The sequence below is a fragment of the Caretta caretta genome, chromosome 18 (assembly GCF_965140235.1).
Source record: "Caretta caretta isolate rCarCar2 chromosome 18, rCarCar1.hap1, whole genome shotgun sequence".
NCBI classification, from domain to species: Eukaryota; Metazoa; Chordata; order Testudines; family Cheloniidae; genus Caretta; species Caretta caretta.
The window spans coordinates 22,472,435-22,489,698 of NC_134223.1; the positions used below are offsets into that span (position 1 = coordinate 22,472,435).

A 17,264-nucleotide genomic window follows, 5' to 3' on the forward strand; every position below is an offset into this window, starting at 1 on the left:
AAGGCACGGCCCGTGCAGCCCCACTGACCCCCACTCCCTCCTGCTCTGCGCCGGGGCTTCTCCACCTGTGTTCCTTTGCGCACCTTTAGCAAGTCTCAAGTGGCGGTGCAGACAGCTGTTGTCTGTATCTGTCCTTGAATCCTGTTCAGCGAGTTTTCAGTCTAAGCCTTGTGCGGACCCCTTCGACGTAGTCCACTGACCAGAGACTGAGAACCACGGCTCTATACAAACCCAGAGCGAGGGAAGGACACCACTGTGACATGAAGCGCTCTCTGGACTCTTCCCTGCACCTGCTTATTAGTGCACAAAGTCTCCAGCCCAGGGACGGTCTGTACTGACGTGTCTTGTATGTTGTTGGCACCAAAAAAAGAAAAGTCCCAGCTGCACGCTTTCCCCTCCTCAACCTGCACTCCCCATTTTCTGCTCTTCCTCAGAGTCCACCCCAAAAGGGGAGCTCATCCATAAGCATCTGTTAGACCTGTCATAAACCCCAAAGCTTATGGTCAATGAGCAGCACTTATTTGTCAAGTGCCGGCAGTGAATGTGTCCCCTTCCCCAGCAAGCTTACTGTCTCGAGCAGTGGTTCTCAAACCTTTTTTTTTCTCCACAGACCACTTGAAAATTGCTGAGAGTCTCAGCGAACCACTTAATGATCTTTCCAAATGTTGTTTGTACCGTTAGCTAACTATGGTAAAGCGCTTTGGATAAAAGTGCTACATAAAAAAAACCCTTAATAATTAAATTTTTTTGTTCAACAAATAAAAGCACACAACTCAACTTTCTAATGTGATGGATGTGCCCTCTCTCCCCCGCTGCAGCAGCCCCTGCGCAGGGGTTGGGAAGGAGGGGGTCACTCCCTCTCTCCCCCGCCGCAGCAGCCCCTGAACTGGGGCTGGGAAGGAGGGGGGTCTCTCCCTAGCAGCTGCAGCCCTGGAGCTGGAGAAAGTCTCCTCTTTCTCTGGCCGCTGCAGCCCTGCACCTCCCAAATTCCCCCCACCCCCTCTTCTCACCCCACTGCCCTCTCCCACCTACCCACCATTTCCCCCAAGGCCACCACCTCACCTTACATGTGCGTCTTCTCCAGGGTCCAGGCACCTAATTAGTGGAGCCATGCTTGCATAGTTCCACTAATTAGGTTGGTGGCCCTTCATTCTCTTGTGTGCAGCTGCCCAGGCGTGCACCTTAAAGGGAACGATCTGCAGACCACCTGAATGGAGCTCGCGGACCACTGGTAGTCTGCAGACCACAGTTTGAGAACCTCTGATCTAGAGAATACACATACCATATAGAGGAGGACACACAATGGTAATTTATCTTTTATTACCTTTGTGAGCCTCACTGAAGAAGTAGTTCATTAGCAGAGATTCTGATGTACATCACATACTGGCTTTCTTCTCTTTTCCCTCTCTATTACATGCAGAACATAGTGCAACATATATAGTAGTTATATAAGAACACTCCTAAATGCCCATAACAAAAGCCCCACACAGCCCACTCTACTTCCTAAAACACTCCAACATCAGCTTGTTGAATGAAACTATAAAATAACTGCTCAGTTTAACGTGAGAGGGAGGTGGTAGAGAACAACTCTAGAGAGAGTATCCTCCACGAAGATCATGACCTAGTTAATTCATGCCATTTCCACTGACCACAGGGTCTGGGCTCACCTGCAGAATATTACAATAGATAAATCCCTGGTTGGTTTGTTATTTTTACCTCAAAGCAAAACTTCCTCCCTTCCTGGGAAAGTGTGAAGTCCTAGTTCCTGGGTACATGTTGTATCAGGGGCATTTGCGTATGTGTAAGCTGTCTATGTAAATAGTCCAAGGTACTTCAGGATCTGAGATCCTAACATTGTCTGAGAGGCAGTAAGTGTTGTGTCCATTATACGCTTCCCAGCCCCTTCTCCAGAGAGCTCTGTGCCAACAGCATGATGCTTTCTCCTCCATTCATTTTATATTTGTATCTCTTGGCTCCATGTTATTGGGCTTTCATATGCCAGAACACGGGGCCTTCTTCTAACTTCAGGATGGACGGAGATTACACGATTGCAGGATTTTTCCGACTGCATAGCTACTCAACAACAGTGAAATCTAGACCGGAAGTTGACATATGTGACAGGTAAGTGAGAAGGGTAGGGCTTGGCGCTGCAACAAATACTATGTATCAGTACCTAGATACTACAGTTAGTATGTCCAAGCAGGGGGTATGCTGTAATCACTGCTTAACATGCTGTCCAGTATTATCTCATTGCTTCCTTGTACTTGCGGTCTGTCTGCTAGATCCACCTGTTGCCTCTCATCTTAGCCTTAGATTTTAAATTCTTGGAGCAGGGCCCGTTCTGTATTTGTACAGCAGCTAGTACAGTGGGGCTCCTGCAACCTAATACAATCACAGTGACCAGAGCTTTAGAAATGTGGTTCGCCTAGATTAGACAGACACAAAGAAGAAAATCATATTTAGCAGGAATAGAAACAGGAGGGGAAATGAGCAGGAAAAAGAAGTGGAACAAGAAGTAGGAAAGCAGATATTGGACAAAGAGACCCACTGCAAATAGACAGGAAGCTGCAACAGAGAAGACCCATGGTGGGCTGGGAGTTGGGGCATGCAAGGCTCACCTCTCATTAATAAAATGACAATAGTCCAAAATATCGCAGCTTAGCTGGTGCAACTGCGGCCATTACTGAAGAAAATCTCTGCTACAGCCAATATCCACTCTGTGCCATCAGAGATCTGGGGAGATGCAGGTGGTTTCTCCTCCTCTTGTGCAACCTAAGCAGGAGAAAGGGAGCAGAACAGGGCAGTGAATCTGCCCCATAGGATATTGCATAAAGAGTTGCTGAAAAGGAAAAGGACCTAGGGGTGACAGTGGACGAGAAGCTGGATATGAGTCAGCAGTGTGCCCTTGTTGCCAAGAAGGCCAATGGCATTTTGGGATGTATAAGTAGGGGCATAGCGAGCAGATCGAGGGACGTGATCGTTCCCCTCTATTCGACATTGGTGAGGCCTCATCTGGAGTACTGTGTCCAGTTTTGGGCCCCACACTTCAAGAAGGATGTGGATAAATTGGAGAGAGTCCAGCGAAGGGCAACAAAAATGATTAGGGGTCTGGAACACATGACTTATGAGGAGAGGCTGAGGGAGCTGGGATTGTTTAGCCTGCAGAAGAGAAGAATGAGGGGGGATTTGATAGCTGCTTTCAACTACCTGAAAGGGGGTTCCAAAGAGGATGGCTCTAGACTGTTCTCAATGGTAGCAGATGACAGAACGAGGAGTAATGGTCTCAAGTTGCAGTGGGGGAGGTTTAGATTGGATATTAGGAAAAACTTTTTCACTAAGAGGGTGGTGAAACACTGGAATGCGTTACCTAGGGAGGTGGTAGAATCTCCTTCCTTAGAGGTTTTTAAGGTCAGGCTTGACAAAGCCCTGGCTGGGATGATTTAACTGGGAATTGGTCCTGCTTTGAGCAGGGGGTTGGACTAGATGACCTTCTGGGGTCCCTTCCAACCCTGATATTCTATGATTCTATGATTCGGAGAGGGGCAGTGGGGATTTGAACTAATAGGTAAGATCTGATGTGTGTTGTGTAACAATAAATAGCGGCAAACTCAGTGTAAACGTACAAAAAGAAAGATGTTTGTGCTGCTGGTCTCCTCATGAATCCCCTGTGAGCAATGGTACATGTAGCAGAGGGGGGCACAGACAGGTGAAGTGATTTGTCTGAGGTCACCTAGTGTGTCAGCATTAGAACTCCAGGCTGCCTGGCTCTTGGACCACATTGTTGTTATGCCAGGCATTGCCCAGGGTGCATCTCCAAGATTCAGTGAAGCCTTCACATCTCTCTCTTGCCTCTGCAATAACACTTGTGTTTCTGCAGAGCAGCCTCTGTAAACAGCCATGGCTACCACCTGTTCCAAGCCATGAGACTCGCCATCGAGAAGATAAACAACTCCAGCAGTCTCCTCCCCAATGTCACTTTGGGCTACGAGATCTACAACACATGCTCAGAATCTGCCAACATGTATGCAACGCTGAGTATCCTTGCCCAGAGCAGGCAACACCATGTGGAAGTGCTCAGCAACTTCACACACTACCAGCCCAAGGCTGTGGCTTTGATAGGACCAGACAGCAGCCACTTTACCCTCACCACTGCAGCTATCCTGAGCATCCTCCTTATGCCAGAGGTAATCAGTAGCTTGTCTGGAGCAATGCCAAATATATGCCGTAAGCGATACGTTATCTGTGGCAGGGTCAAACACAGGAGCTGATTAGGGTAATACTGATTAATCAGAAGAAGGACAGGAAGTGGGCTTGTGGTTTGGAGTGGAGGTGGCTGGAGGATCAGTGCTCCAAGCAGGTGTTGCGACCCCTATGGTCCTTTGTGGCATGTGGGACTCAGTCTCGGTGTGACTCCAGAAGAGGTTAGGCTCATTCCTAGCGCTGAAAACGACATGCAGCATTGCTGCTTACTTGGTTGTTTTTTGAATGTGTGTTGCTGCGGCTACCACTTCCACATGCCCTCCAAATACCAATCCCCTCACGCCCACAAGAGTCACTGCTGACGCTGGTTCCTCCTGCCGGTATCGTTGCTCGGTGCCAATCGCCCCCCTGCTCCTCGGGTAATCACTGCTCAGCACTGACCTCCCGGCGGTACCAGTGCCCATCCCCCTCTGCGCAGTTTCCCAGCTGGAGACACATCCTTTCCCTGATTCCCTTTTGCAGATTAGTTACGAAGCCTCCAACGAGTTGCTGAGCCTGAAGAGCGCCTACCCCTCGTTCCTGCGCACCATCCCCAGCGACAGGCTGCAGGTCGAGGCACTAGTGCTGTTGCTGCAGGAGTTCAGGTGGAACTGGATTGCGGTGGTGGGCAGTGATGATGCCTATGGCAGGAACGGGATAAAGACCCTGAAAGAAGTGGCGGCTAAGCATGACATCTGTGCCGCCTACCAAGGAATCATCCCCATGAAGGGGGGTGCCAACAGCCCAGAGTTGAAGGAGATGCTTAGAGTCCTTGTGGAGACCGGTGTCAATGTCACCGTCGTCTTCTCCAATGTGGACAGTGCTACAGACTTCTTTGACATGGTGGTTCAGGAGAACGTGACGGAGAAGGTGTGGCTGGGCACTGAGGCCTGGTCTCTAGCCTCAGAAGTCTGGAGCATCCCCGGCATCCACAGAATTGGCACGGTGATTGGGTTGTCAGTCAAGCAGGCAAAGCTTCCAGGATTGGAGGAATTTGAATCTGCCCATGTGAATTCAGAGAAAAGTAATGTAGCCATGTGTGCCCCTGATTTGGGTGCTGAAGGGAGCAGTGGTGGGAGCAGCAGCAATGAGAGTACCAGCCAAGGCTGCAATCAGATCTGCACAAGGTGCCACTCACTCACTTCAGCGCCCCAGACGTTTGACATTTGGGCTGCCTTTAATGTGTATTCGGCGGTGTTTGCTGTGGCCCGTGGCCTGCACAACTTGCTGGGTTGCTGCTCGGGAGCGTGCAGCAAGGACAAAGTCTATCCCTGGCAGGTGAGTGGGTCACTGGGAAAGGCCCCCTGCTCTCTTGTAGACTCTTGTGAGAGTCTCCTTGTGTGAAGCTGCATGGGGGCAGCCCAGAGCTCAGGGCAGGTTTGACTATGCTGTAGTGAGAGGCAGGGGACTGGAAGTAGAAAGGAGCAGAAGTATAAGCATCTAGCAGGATGAGCAGGTGTCCAGCAGCTCCAAGATCTACCTGTGAGCTGCATGCTGTCAGAGCACCGATAAGGTTTCAAGGCTGGTGAATTGAGTCCCAGAACAGGCCAGCACGGCTCTGCCAATGGGCCTCACCCTGCTCTGGAGAGACCATCCCTAATTAGAAGAGAGGATGGATGGTAGCTGGGGGCCTTGGACACCTGGGTTCAATTCTCTGCTTCCCTATAGACTCCATGTGCCTTTGGGATGCCACTGACGATAAAATTTTCAATAGCCCCTAAATGACTCAGATGCCTCCATCTCTTGAAAGTCAATGGGACTTAGGCATTTTTGAACAATACACCACTAGTCTCTGTGCTTCCGTTCTCCAGCTGTAACATGGGGATAATAGCACCACCCTGCCTCCGGGTGGTGGGGGAATTCATGAGGAAGAGGAAAGCAGCAAAGACTTGAACCCTCCCACCCCGTTAAGGCCCTAACCTATCCCTGACTGGGGTCTTTGCCCAAGTGGCTGAAGCTGTGTGTGGGAATCTTGGGTCTTTTCTGTCTGTGGCCTTTTTGTTTTCCAGCTCCTGGAAAAAATCAAGCAGGTGAATTTCACTCTGCAGAATAGCAAGGTGCTTTTTGATGCCAATGGGGATCCCCTGACAGGCTATGACCTCGTCATGTGGAAGTGGACTGGCCTGACCTGGTCTTTTGATGTGATTGGGTCTTTCCTCCAAAAGCCAGACGGACTGAACATCAACCGGGATGGAATCCTGTGGCATACAAAGGATAATCAGGTACCACAGCATCTGAGCTGCATACTGGGAAAGGAGTGGCCTCAGGAGCTTCGGGCAGTAGCACCAAACGGGGAGTTTCTTAGCATTACAAACAAAACGAACCTCCCCTTATTCCTGAAACTTGACCCTGCATAAAGCTCTGTGTCCCCGGGGTTGGGGAAGCAGAATCCTGCAGGCCGGGAGGGGCCCGCCTCACCACTCCTCCTTCTGCACTGAGTCACGTTTTCTGGTCATGGTCAGGTCTGCTGCATCTCCACGGGTCTTTCCCTTAGCAGGGTGAAGCTGGGGCGCTTAGCATCTCAGGGTGCAGGCTCTGCAACAATCAGGGCTGGCAGTACTGGGAACAGAGAGCTGACAGGCTCCTACTTGCATCTTACTTTTCAGAAAAAGCTCTCTCAGGAAGAACCACCCCAGGTATGCCCTTGTGCTGCCCCTGCACACTGCCCCTGCATCCCACCCGCAGTCCCGACCCCTTTCCTGGACATTAAGATGCCTAGAAATATAAGGAACAGCCCTCTGGTGAGCAGCCTGCGCTGGTCCCAGGAACTCAGCTCTGCTCGGTCAGTGCTGTTTCCTAGCGGGCCCTAGCTGTGATGGGGGCTTTCTCTTGGCAGGCCTGACCCTTGCTGTGCTTTCATGTAGGTGCCTATGTCAGCTTGTTCAAAGGTCTGCGTAAAAGGAGAGAAGAGGATGCAGGTGGGGCTTCACCAATGCTGCTTTGACTGCGTGGCCTGCCCCGCAGGAACCTTCCTGAACAGCAGCGGTCAGTAGAACCTGAGGCAGCTCCTCACAGGGGTCACAGCCAGGGCAAGCTGGTTAATCTTGTTCTGCCATTCCAGTGTTCCTATCCTGTGCACCTGGCTCCATGCTCCTCTTGGACACGCTTACTCCAGCCCTTCTCTGTGCTCCTTGCTTTCTCCTTCTCCTCCATCCTGGCTGCAGCAGTTTTCTCTTCTCCTTCTCCCATTCCCTTCCCCTTCCTCTTGCGGGGCCTGACGACGAGCGTTTGAGATGCAAATGGCCCAGTGCAGCTTGCGCTCTGGCTTCTCCATCTGAATAGCTCTCAGAAGGGCTGCTGTGCTGGGAGTATGTAAATTCCGGGTCTCCCCCGCCCTCCACCCAGTGCTGGCTCCAGTGCACTCCTGGATAGTGCTGGGAAGCTGTGGTTTCAGATGGTTGCCGGGAATCAGATGAACAGGTGAGCTGAAGCTGCCTGACTCCTCTCACTGTGAGCTTTGGGTGGGGGGAGGCAGGTGTGACAGCTGCTGCCTGCCCTGGGAGGAAGAGCCTGCCCACTGTTGTCTTTGTCCTGTTGATGGGGCAGGCAGACAGACAAACCCAGAAAGAATGAGCAGCCCCAGGTGGCAATAAACACCAGGGTGGAATTTGGTTAGTGGCTAGTCGATGGTGCTGGAAGTGATATGAAAATGCTTGGGTGCTGGGGGCCAGGTGGTGCCCTGGGCTGACTGCAGGATTAGCTGATCCCCGCTGTGCCAGCCACAAATGCAAACCTATAGCAAGAGAAAGTCTTCAGCCCCTTCACTCTCACTCAGTAGATGCTAGCAAACTCCACGTTCCACTAGAGCATGAGCTTTGTGCAACCACCAACAGTGAAGAGCCTCAGGAGTAAGTTACTCAGTGGCCTGGCTGGGTGAACAGCCCTGCACCTAACTAGCAGTTGGAGGAGAGAGCAGCTGCTGCAGACATGCCAGCCTTTGTGGGGCTGTTGCATCTGCTGGAGCCCACATCACACATCCCTGCAGACTAGCTGCATGAGCTGTGTACTTTACCTCAACCAGGACTCCAGCTGGGACCCAGGTGGTCTGTAAGCCTTAGTTCACTCAGCTAAGCCAACAGCAGCTACTGCCCCTGACTAAGCTGGGGGGAGCCGTGCTGAGGGAGGCCACTCTATAGACCAGAGCTCTCCCATTCCAATTCCTTTCCATATCCTGCCACAGACACCCCAGTGGTCTCATAGGACCATTAATGTCACAGGAATTGCACCCACTCACTCTAGGGCTGAGGCCTTAGGATTTGTCACCTTTTATACTGTCTCATTAAACCTTGTTTGGAGGTGGTGCACATTGATCCCAGGTCATTAAAGACCCTAAGGCACTTTACATAAGGGCTGGGTTGTTATCCCCAGCATCTGTGCTCCACCTCAGAGGTAACTGCATCCCAGTGGTGAGTGATCCCTGTACACAGCTTGTTAAGTGTTTTGGGATCCTTTCAGGCATGAGGTGCTATAAGGTGGCAGATCATTATTACCATAACCAGCATGGTGTGTGAGCAGCATCTCAGCTCTTCCATTCCCTTCCTCTGCAGACCTCTACAATTGCCAGCCCTGTGGGACAGATCAGTGGGCCCCAATGAAGAGTGAAATCTGCTTGAATCGGACCACCGAATTTCTGTCCTGGGCTGACCCCGTCTCCTGGGCCTTGCTGACTGCCATCACCCTTCTGCTGCTGCTGCTGGCAGGGACAACTGCCCTCTTTGCCCAGAACCTCACCACGCCAGTGGTCAAGTCGGCAGGCGGCAGAATGTGCTTCCTCATGCTGGGCGCTCTGATCTGTGCCTGCTGCAGCCTCTACTGCTACTTTGGGGAGCCCACCTGGCACACGTGTCTGCTGAGGCTGCCCATCTTCTCCATTAGCTTCACCATTTGCCTCTCGTGCATTGCAACCCGTGCCTTCCAGATCGTCTGCATCTTCAAACTGGCGTCTAAGTGGCCTGCCTTCTATAGAGCCTGGGTGAAGCACAACGGACCCAACCTGTTCATCGGAGCCTGCACAGTCACCCAGGTGGCGATGTGCCTGGTCTCGCTCAGCATCAATCCCTCAGTGCCCAGGAAGGACTACACGACCTTTGTGACGATGACCATCTTCCAGTGCTCGGAAGATGATGCTGTGTGGGGGCTGCTCTACAACACAATGCTCAGTATCTGCTGCTTTGTCATCAGCTACATGGGGAAGGACCTGCCTGAGAACTACAACGAGGCCAAGTGCATCACCTGCAGCCTGCTTATCAACTTAGTCAGCTTCATCTGCTATCTCACCACCTACATCTTCTACCATGGCAAATACCTGGTGGCCATCACTGTGCTGTCCAACCTGTCCACCCTGTCTGGGATCTTTGGAGGCTACTTCCTCCCCAAGGGCTACATCATCCTCTTCCGAGCGGAGCTCAACACCACTGAGCACTTCCAGATGTCTATCCAGAGTTACACCAGGAAGAGCAGCTCAGACTGAGCTCACAGGCGGGGGAGCAGGGAGACTTTGGGATTTATATGGGGTGGATGGGGGGAGGTCCCTCACAGCTGTTGAATTCTGTGCTCTCAGCATCCCACTGTGGAGGAAGAGGGTGTGACAGAGATCTGTGCAGGGAGCTGCAGGGGGGCTCTAGTGGGAGCTGGGGATGAGATGGGGGGTGCGGAGGGGTGGAGTGAAATGAGCTCAGGCCTGTGACTACCTGCCACCAGTAACTGATCCTGCTGGGCTGCGAGGTGAGAGTAGCTGTGTGGGAGTTGGGATGGAGGGGGTATTGGGCAACATACCCTGCAGGGGGCACATGGGAGCACGCAGGCCACATGGGGTCTGTGCTGTGGGAGGTGGCAGCAAGAAAAGACAGACTGGAGAGCTCCCATGTTTCAGTTAGAACAGGCGTTGACAAAGCTGGGCCTGGGGCCTTGCCTCACTCCCAGCCAGCCTGTGGGGTCAGGGACAACTCATCTGCCATGCTCTTCATCTTCCTTGTGAGTGGAAGGCCGGCCCTGTGACAGAGCCATGTGCAGGGGGCCTGTGCAGGGCACAGAGGTTGTGACCCCAGAGCCTAGTGGGTGAGGGAGTTTAGGGGCAGTGAGGTCAGCCCGGGGCAGTAATGCTTTGCTCTCCCCTTTCGTGGCTCCTTCCCACCTCCAGCCCTCCAAGGGACAGAGCTTCCCAGAGCCGCATCCACACCAGTCCTGCTGCCAGCACCAGGGCTGCACTTTGTGGCAGCACAAGACTGGCTCCATGAGCTAGTGCACATCCTTAGCCAGGCTCCATGGCTCCAGCATTTCAGGAGCACTAACTCCCACTGTTACACCCTGCATGGAATCCTCATAGCCGCAAGATGGCAGCCCTGCATGCCACCTGCCCAGCTGCAGCGTAAGTTGCAGGTCACAGATCTGGAGACAACAGTAGGTCCCAAGGGGGCCACATCCTCCAAGACAAGACTGCTGTAGGGCATGGGGAATGGAATGGATGACACAAGTCATTATACTCTATCCTGGCTCTTAAACACCTACCCTCAAGAGACAGATCTGGGCTTCTCTTTTCTCCCTACTAAATGGATGGAATACCTGGTGAGTGGGGCTGGGTGGGGGACGGGATCCCCATGAGCCCAGCACCTCGGAACAGGAGGCTCTTGATGATTTGCTCATGCCCCTGGAACTGAGTGGCCCGATAGTCTCTCAGGCTGGTTACCCAAGAGACGTGAGAACAGCTTCCTGGGAGGCTTGGACCACTGGCTTTGTCAGCTCAAGGTGGAAAAGGAGGGGCTGAGCACACTGGCCAGCCTAGGATAAAAACGCCCCTTTTCTCTCGGGTGCTGATATGGGTAGAGAGGGGGGCTGGGAACATGCTGCTGCTTCTCAGCACCAGGCACCCAGCACCCACGCACAGGCTCATTCCCTCCCACGGGACACTATGGGACACTGAGCAGAGGTAACTTACATAGCGGGCACTCAGATCCAGTCCTCATGCTCTTCTCCCTCAGCATCTGAAGCCATTTCACTGTGCCCTCAGCCCCTCCCTCTCACCTGCCCCACAAAGTTCTGACCTTAAGTACTATTTTGTCAGATAATTTTTATTGTTAAACTGCCATTAAATATAACACAGGAGAAAAAACACAAATGTCTCTCCAAAAACAGGTGGCAACAGCACCCAAACGGCCAACAACAGTCAATCAAACTTCACTGGAAACTCACTCACTGCTGCATTACAGCCCATAGTTAGCCCCGCTCCTACCCCTGGGGAGTTACAAGAGCCTTTGCCAACAGTGGCATGGTGACTGGCTGCAAGCTGCAATTCCCAGGGTCTGCTGGATTTGCCCAGGGAGGCTGAATGCAGATTTTTGCTCCTCTTTCAGGGTGAGTCACTCAGTTGTCAGTTTCAGCTGAGAGCATCCAGGGGCATAACATCTGCCGCCATGTGTATGAGGTTCCCTTCCAGCCAAGTATGCCAGCAATGACCAAGGGGATGGAGCTGTTCTGCCTGGAGCAGTTTATAGCCTGTCCCTCAATGACAAGGGGCTCTTTCTGCCAGGGCCTCCAAAGCCCCTCTGCGTTCCCTGCGGCTCTGGGACAGGCTCCCACCCTGCACTCAGCAGTTTGCTATTTGTTGCCTCATGCTCCCCGAGTGATGCAAACTGCAGTGCCTCCTGCAAACTCCAGGCCTAACCTCCACTGTGCTGGGAAAGTGCTCCCCTGTGGATGGGCAGGAAGCCAACCGAGCTTTCTGAATGAGATACGCAGGCTGTTTGTCTTCCTTGGATGCCCAGAGCACACTAGTCACCTCCTTGCTCCAAAGAGCTCCTATTCTTAGCTCAGTGACACAATAAGGTCATCACCAAGGTCTGTGGTGGGAGGGAGCCTGGGGAGAGGAAGGACGATGATGCCAATAACACAGTCATGCTGGGATGCAGAAAGATGTGCACACACAAGGAACGGGCTACTGAGGGAATTTGCACAAATATCACATGCTCACCCCCCCATTGCACACTCACCTCCCCCATTTCACACTCTGCTCACTCACATAGGTCAATGGGCTACAGGGTGTCTCTCTGGCTTCACGGCCAGGCTTATGGCTTTTTCAGGGAACAGTTTTATTCTTCACTATAAAACCTAGGCCAAACAGCAAAACCCACCAACCCCCCCCCCCCCTAGTTCTGGCCACCAGGGGCTCCTGCTCCCAGAGGCTTTTCCCCTGGGGTCTCTTAACACTTAGAGGGAACAACACAGCCTTCAGCAGAAGCCCATCTCCATCCTTCCCACCTGAGGCAAAGTCTTCACTGCCACGTCAGTGTAACTTTTTCACATGTAAGTTACACCTAAGCGCCGGTGTGGACGGTCCTATGTCGGCAGGAGAGCATCTCCCAGTGCCTCTCGCAGAGGTGGATTCATTGTGCCGACAGGAGAGCTCTCTCCCGTTGGCCTAGAGTGTCTTTGGCAGGCGCACGGCTGTGGCTTGGTTGCAGCTGTGCCGATGTAGTGCTTCTAGTGTAGACTAGCCCTGAGTCACCTGGTGGCTTGATAATCCCTTACTCCCTTCCCAGATGGGCCTGATAGTTGAACAGGGCTACTTAGCACAGGTGCCGACTCCGTGGGTGCTCCGGGGCTGGAGCACCCCTTGGGAAAAATTGGTGGGTATCCTGTACCCACCGGCAGCTCCCTGCCCCGCCCCAGCTCACCTCCGCCTCCGTCTCCTCCCCTGGGCGCGCCGTGTCCCTCTTCTCCCCCCCTCCCTCCCAGCGTTTGCCGCCGCAAAACAGCTGTTTCCTTGTAGAAGTTCCTGCTCCTAGTAAGTGGAATTACTGAGCCCTGAGACTACCAGAGCAAGACAGGCTGCAGATTTTATACAATGGACCAGATTCTGAGACTCCCACTTGTATTAAGTAGCACCTTACTCAGCAAACAGTCCTACTGACTTAGATGGGCCCTGTCATGGAGCGAAGTGCTACTCAACCTGAAATAGGAGAGCAGAATCTGGCCTAATAGCTGCACAGATTTTGGAACAGTACCAAGCTCATCACATGGAAGGATATTTTAATGACAAGTCCTTGTAACATACTTAAAGGCTCCCCATGTCCAGCCCAGAACCCTTGGCAGGAAGCTTTCTGCTCTCCCATAGCTGAAGCTTATTTTATTCCTTGTCTATTAAGCTGTCATTGCTAACTGTAGCTATTGCAAACATTCCTGTGCTGCAGAATGCAAATGGTGGGTTGTTACAATGTTTCATGAGCTGCCAGACTCAATAAAAAGAAATCGCTAATGACAGCCCGTTTAATTACAGATTCTCCTTTTTTAGGTCACAACTGAATATTCACTGAGTCAACCAGAGGGAGCAGGGCTGCAATAACTAAGTCACAGCAAATACCAAAGGTGGTCAGTCCCTCCATACGGACGTCAAATGCTAGCAAGTAACCGACTCTCCACGAAACAGCTCTATGCATAGGCCTGGAAAGGTGTCCATGGTGCTAAATGCAGGAGTCTAAATAAAGCCTCCAGCTGATTCCCTGCTGATTCTCCTTAGCAACAGAGACCCAGGTCAGGCAGATGCTATAGCATGTTGCGCTCAGTGAGAGGAGAGTTTGATGCTCTGAAGCCTCTGGCTTTTGAGACACACAAATCCACGTTAATTAATATCCACATGAAAAATGACAGCTATTGTGATAGGAGTCCCTGTGAGTGATCGAGGTCCTGACATGGCCTTCGTGCCTGCCCATCTGAGCACCTCAGAGTCATTCATGGATCTTTATACTCACTACATTGCTGGGAGGGTGTGGAGCATTAGCCCCGTTTACACTGGGGTAGATCAGCACAAACAACAAGGAGTCCTTGTGGCACCTTAGAGACAAACACATGTATTTGGGCATAAGCTTTCATGGGCTAGGACCCACTTCATCAGATGCATGGAGTGGAAAATACAGGAGCAGGTATAAATACATGAAAAGATGTGATTTGCCTTACCAAGTGTGAGGTCAGTCTAACAAGATAATTCAATTGACAGCAGGATACCAAGGGAGGAAAAATAACTTTTGCAGTGGTAATGAGAGTGGCCCATTTCAGACAGTTGACAAGAAGGTGTGAGTAACAGTAGGTGGAAATTAGTATTGGGGAAATTAGGTTTAGGTTTTGTAATGTAGATTAGGTGACTGCTCCCAAGTGGCTGAGCTGAGAACTGAAGTCAGGTCTGTTGTGTGGCAGGTCAGTGCCCCATCCTCAAGGCATCCTTCCTAAATGACACACAGCACCATTCCCCAGACTTAATAATGAACTGTACTGAAAACATGCAACAACTTCTGGCATCTTCACCAACACCAAAAAAAGGGCTCAATTTTTTTTTAAAAACAGTGATTTCAGCCAACAGAGATGATTGCACAGAAGGGTCTCCTAGCACAGGGCCAATGCCACACAGACTGTGCAAATCAAGAGAGGTAGAAACTTACATAAATGGCCCCTTCTGGATGAACAAAGCAGGCATTTTGTGCCCAGACCAGTAATAGCGCGCACAATAGCATTCCCATATCACCATTCAGAGAGTGCAATTTAGACAGCAATGCTTCAAAGTTTGGCCCAAGCAGAAGGGAGAAGTCTGACAGGAATATACATAAGAGTCAAGCACTGGAAGGAAAGGGCTCCTGAAGGAGAACCTTGACCCCAGAAATTAAAAAACAAAAACTAAAAGTCCTGGACCAGGGCAGTCATGCCCCATAAGAGCTGCCTTGTGGAGACTTTACTGGCCCATTGCAAAAACACTCACCAAAGACCCACCCCAGGCAGCACTGCTCACTTTGCTCAGCTGATACCAGTCCTTCTGAAAGCAGAGCTGGAGGCTTTATAGTACACTGGCATCCTAAAAGGAGGCTCTTCCTGACTCCCAGGATATCTGAGAAGGTAAAAAAAAGTCAGGGATGGGAAGGGCTTTGGCAGTGCAGTGAGAATCCTCTGCCCATCTCTGATGCCCTCCACCCGAGGATCTCAAAGCAACTTATAAGTATTAATTAACCAACACTCCCAACCCTCTCTAAGGCCATTGTGGCTAGCATTACCCTCCCCCTTTCACAGATGTGAGGAACAAGACGGAGAGGTTACGAGACTTGCCCACAGCCAACAACAAGTCAGTGCTGGGAATAGAACCCAGGCTCCCTGACTCCTGGTCCTGTACTTTAGCTAATAGAAGATACTTCCTCTCTGAATAATGTACCAGGGACGAGGACAATAAGCACACACAATGCCCTCTCCTCTTCAGGTGACAGTAGCCAGAGAGGCTGTGTTCACATGCAGCATACTCTAATGGAGAAGCTGTCTAGAACACTCCTTGATTTATTTAGTGTTGCTGGCAGGACCCCGGCAACAGGGAGAGAGAAAACACCACAGGCTGTTCACAGGCAACCAAGGCATCCAGGAGTGCCAACATAACTCTGCCTGAGGCCTTGCATCAGTTTAACTAAATGGGTTTAATATCACTGACAATATGCTGACAAGATCTAAAGTGGAAGCCTGCCATTTGAGAGAGACATCCATTATCATACATAAATAAAGGAGAACAGTGGCCCTGCAGGATTCCAGCCAGACTCCAGAAAGTTGCTGGGTTTCCCTTGTGACAACAGCTCTGTGCATTATTTCACTGAACTCTTTGACGCAGAAACACACACACACAAAGCAAAAGGTAATTCTGATCCATATCAGAGGTCAGAAGACAGTGATTCCTTCCAAACCTTTCAGGCACCTACTCAACCCACAACAGCAAATGAGTGTTCATTCTTCCCACAGCTGAGAAGATGAGGGGTCGGATTAACAGCAGCAGTGAGCAGCTCAGGAGGCTCCTGCACAGAGATACCAAGGACCAAAAACCACATCCTCAAACTGGAGAAAGGAGACATCCTGATCGTAAAGTGAAATGAACCATCAAAGCTATGCATGGGTCTCATTGTCTGTTGGTGAGAGTTGGTGCAGCTATTTTGCCTTCAGTGGAGCTACACCAGTTAACACCAGAAGAAAATTTGATCCCAGAACTTGAAACTTCAAATTCTGGGCCGTCCATACTGGGTGTCACACAGCCCTCTCTGAAAAGATTCTCAGCCTCAGCTACACTGTGGTTTGCAGCCTCTCGCTAACACATCGCTAAAACCCACTTCATCGGATGCATGGAGTGGAAAATACAGGAGCAGGTATAAATACACAGCACATGAAAAGATGGGAGTTGCCTTACCAAGAGGGGGATCAGTTGGTAAGGCAACTCCCATCTTTTCATGTATTTATACCTGCTCCTGTATTTTCCACTCCATGCATCCGATGAAGTGGGTTTTAACCCACGAAAGCTTATGCCCAAATAAATGTGTTAGTCTCTATGGTGCCTCAAGGACTCCTCGTTGTTTTTGCTGATACAGACTAACACGGCTCCCACTCTGAAACCAGAAGCCTTTTAGATGGTCTCTGGGGAATCGCTCCCTGGAGTTCACACTTGCTCCTCTCTTGTGCTTTCTGACAAATCCCAGGAGCCATGGTCCTCCTTTAAGTCTGGTTCCCTTTCAGTGGCATCGAGAGCCAGCACCCCCCACCCCGCCATGAACCTGCAGGAACCTCGAGAATTTGTTTGCTCTCCAGAGGGGCCAGGGCTGTGATCACTCAGGGCTTTCTTCCAGTGGAGAGCAGGGTTACATCGTCCGCCCTGCTCAGGGGCTCTGGGCACAGCACTAGGCCAAAGCCAGCTGCCACAGGCACGGCCAGCGGCTCCCTCCGCCATCGCCCGGCAGGAACAGCGCAGGGACCACAGCGAGCCCGGCTCCAGCACCCCCCAGGGCACGGCTTGCTGCTGGGGGGCGGGGGGGGGCAACGGGTTTGCCCCGGTCATGGGGGGGAATTGGGGACAGGACTCAGCTGTGCCCCCCACTCACAACCCAGGCAACCCCCATGAGCCTCCCAGGCCCCGCGCTGCCCCTAGCCCCACAACCCACCCCCCATGACCCCTATCCTCGCTCCCCCCTTCAGTCCCCCCAGACCCCCCCGTGACCCCTATCCTCGCTCCCCCCTTCGGTCCCCCC

The 17,264-nt window shown here is 51.7% G+C and overlaps 1 protein-coding gene across 3 annotated transcripts; it reads left to right on the forward strand.

Moving 5' to 3' along the window:
* Positions 1 to 5: 5 nt before the first annotated feature.
* TAS1R1 (taste 1 receptor member 1) lies at positions 6 to 11,353 on the forward strand. Of its 3 annotated transcripts, XM_048825225.2 has the most exons (7): positions 6 to 327; positions 2,003 to 2,121; positions 3,878 to 4,184; positions 4,723 to 5,517; positions 6,249 to 6,461; positions 7,104 to 7,224; positions 8,787 to 11,353. In XM_048825225.2, the coding sequence occupies exons 2-7, from the start codon at positions 2,030 to 2,032 to the stop codon at positions 9,707 to 9,709; spliced, it is 2,451 nt and encodes an 816-aa protein (XP_048681182.1). In that variant the 5' UTR covers positions 6 to 327; positions 2,003 to 2,029; the 3' UTR covers positions 9,710 to 11,353. The 3 variants fall into 3 exon arrangements, with proteins under 3 accessions (XP_048681182.1, XP_048681181.1, XP_048681183.1); XM_048825224.2 differs by having other exon boundaries at positions 6 to 2,121; XM_048825226.2 differs by lacking the exon at positions 6 to 327 and having other exon boundaries at positions 2,036 to 2,121; positions 3,883 to 4,184.
* The last annotated feature ends 5,911 nt before the right edge of the window (positions 11,354 to 17,264 follow it).

Excerpts from the sequence above, each read along its gene's own strand:
- TAS1R1 (XM_048825224.2), top strand. The coding sequence starts at position 1,931 with ATGATGCTTTCTCCTCCATTCATTTTATATTTGTATCTCTTGGCTCCA. Across the intron at positions 4,185-4,722 it reads GCATCCTCCTTATGCCAGAG|ATTAGTTACGAAGCCTCCAA; the intron begins GTAATCAGTAGC and ends TCCCTTTTGCAG. Across the intron at positions 5,518-6,248 it reads ACAAAGTCTATCCCTGGCAG|CTCCTGGAAAAAATCAAGCA; the intron begins GTGAGTGGGTCA and ends TTTGTTTTCCAG.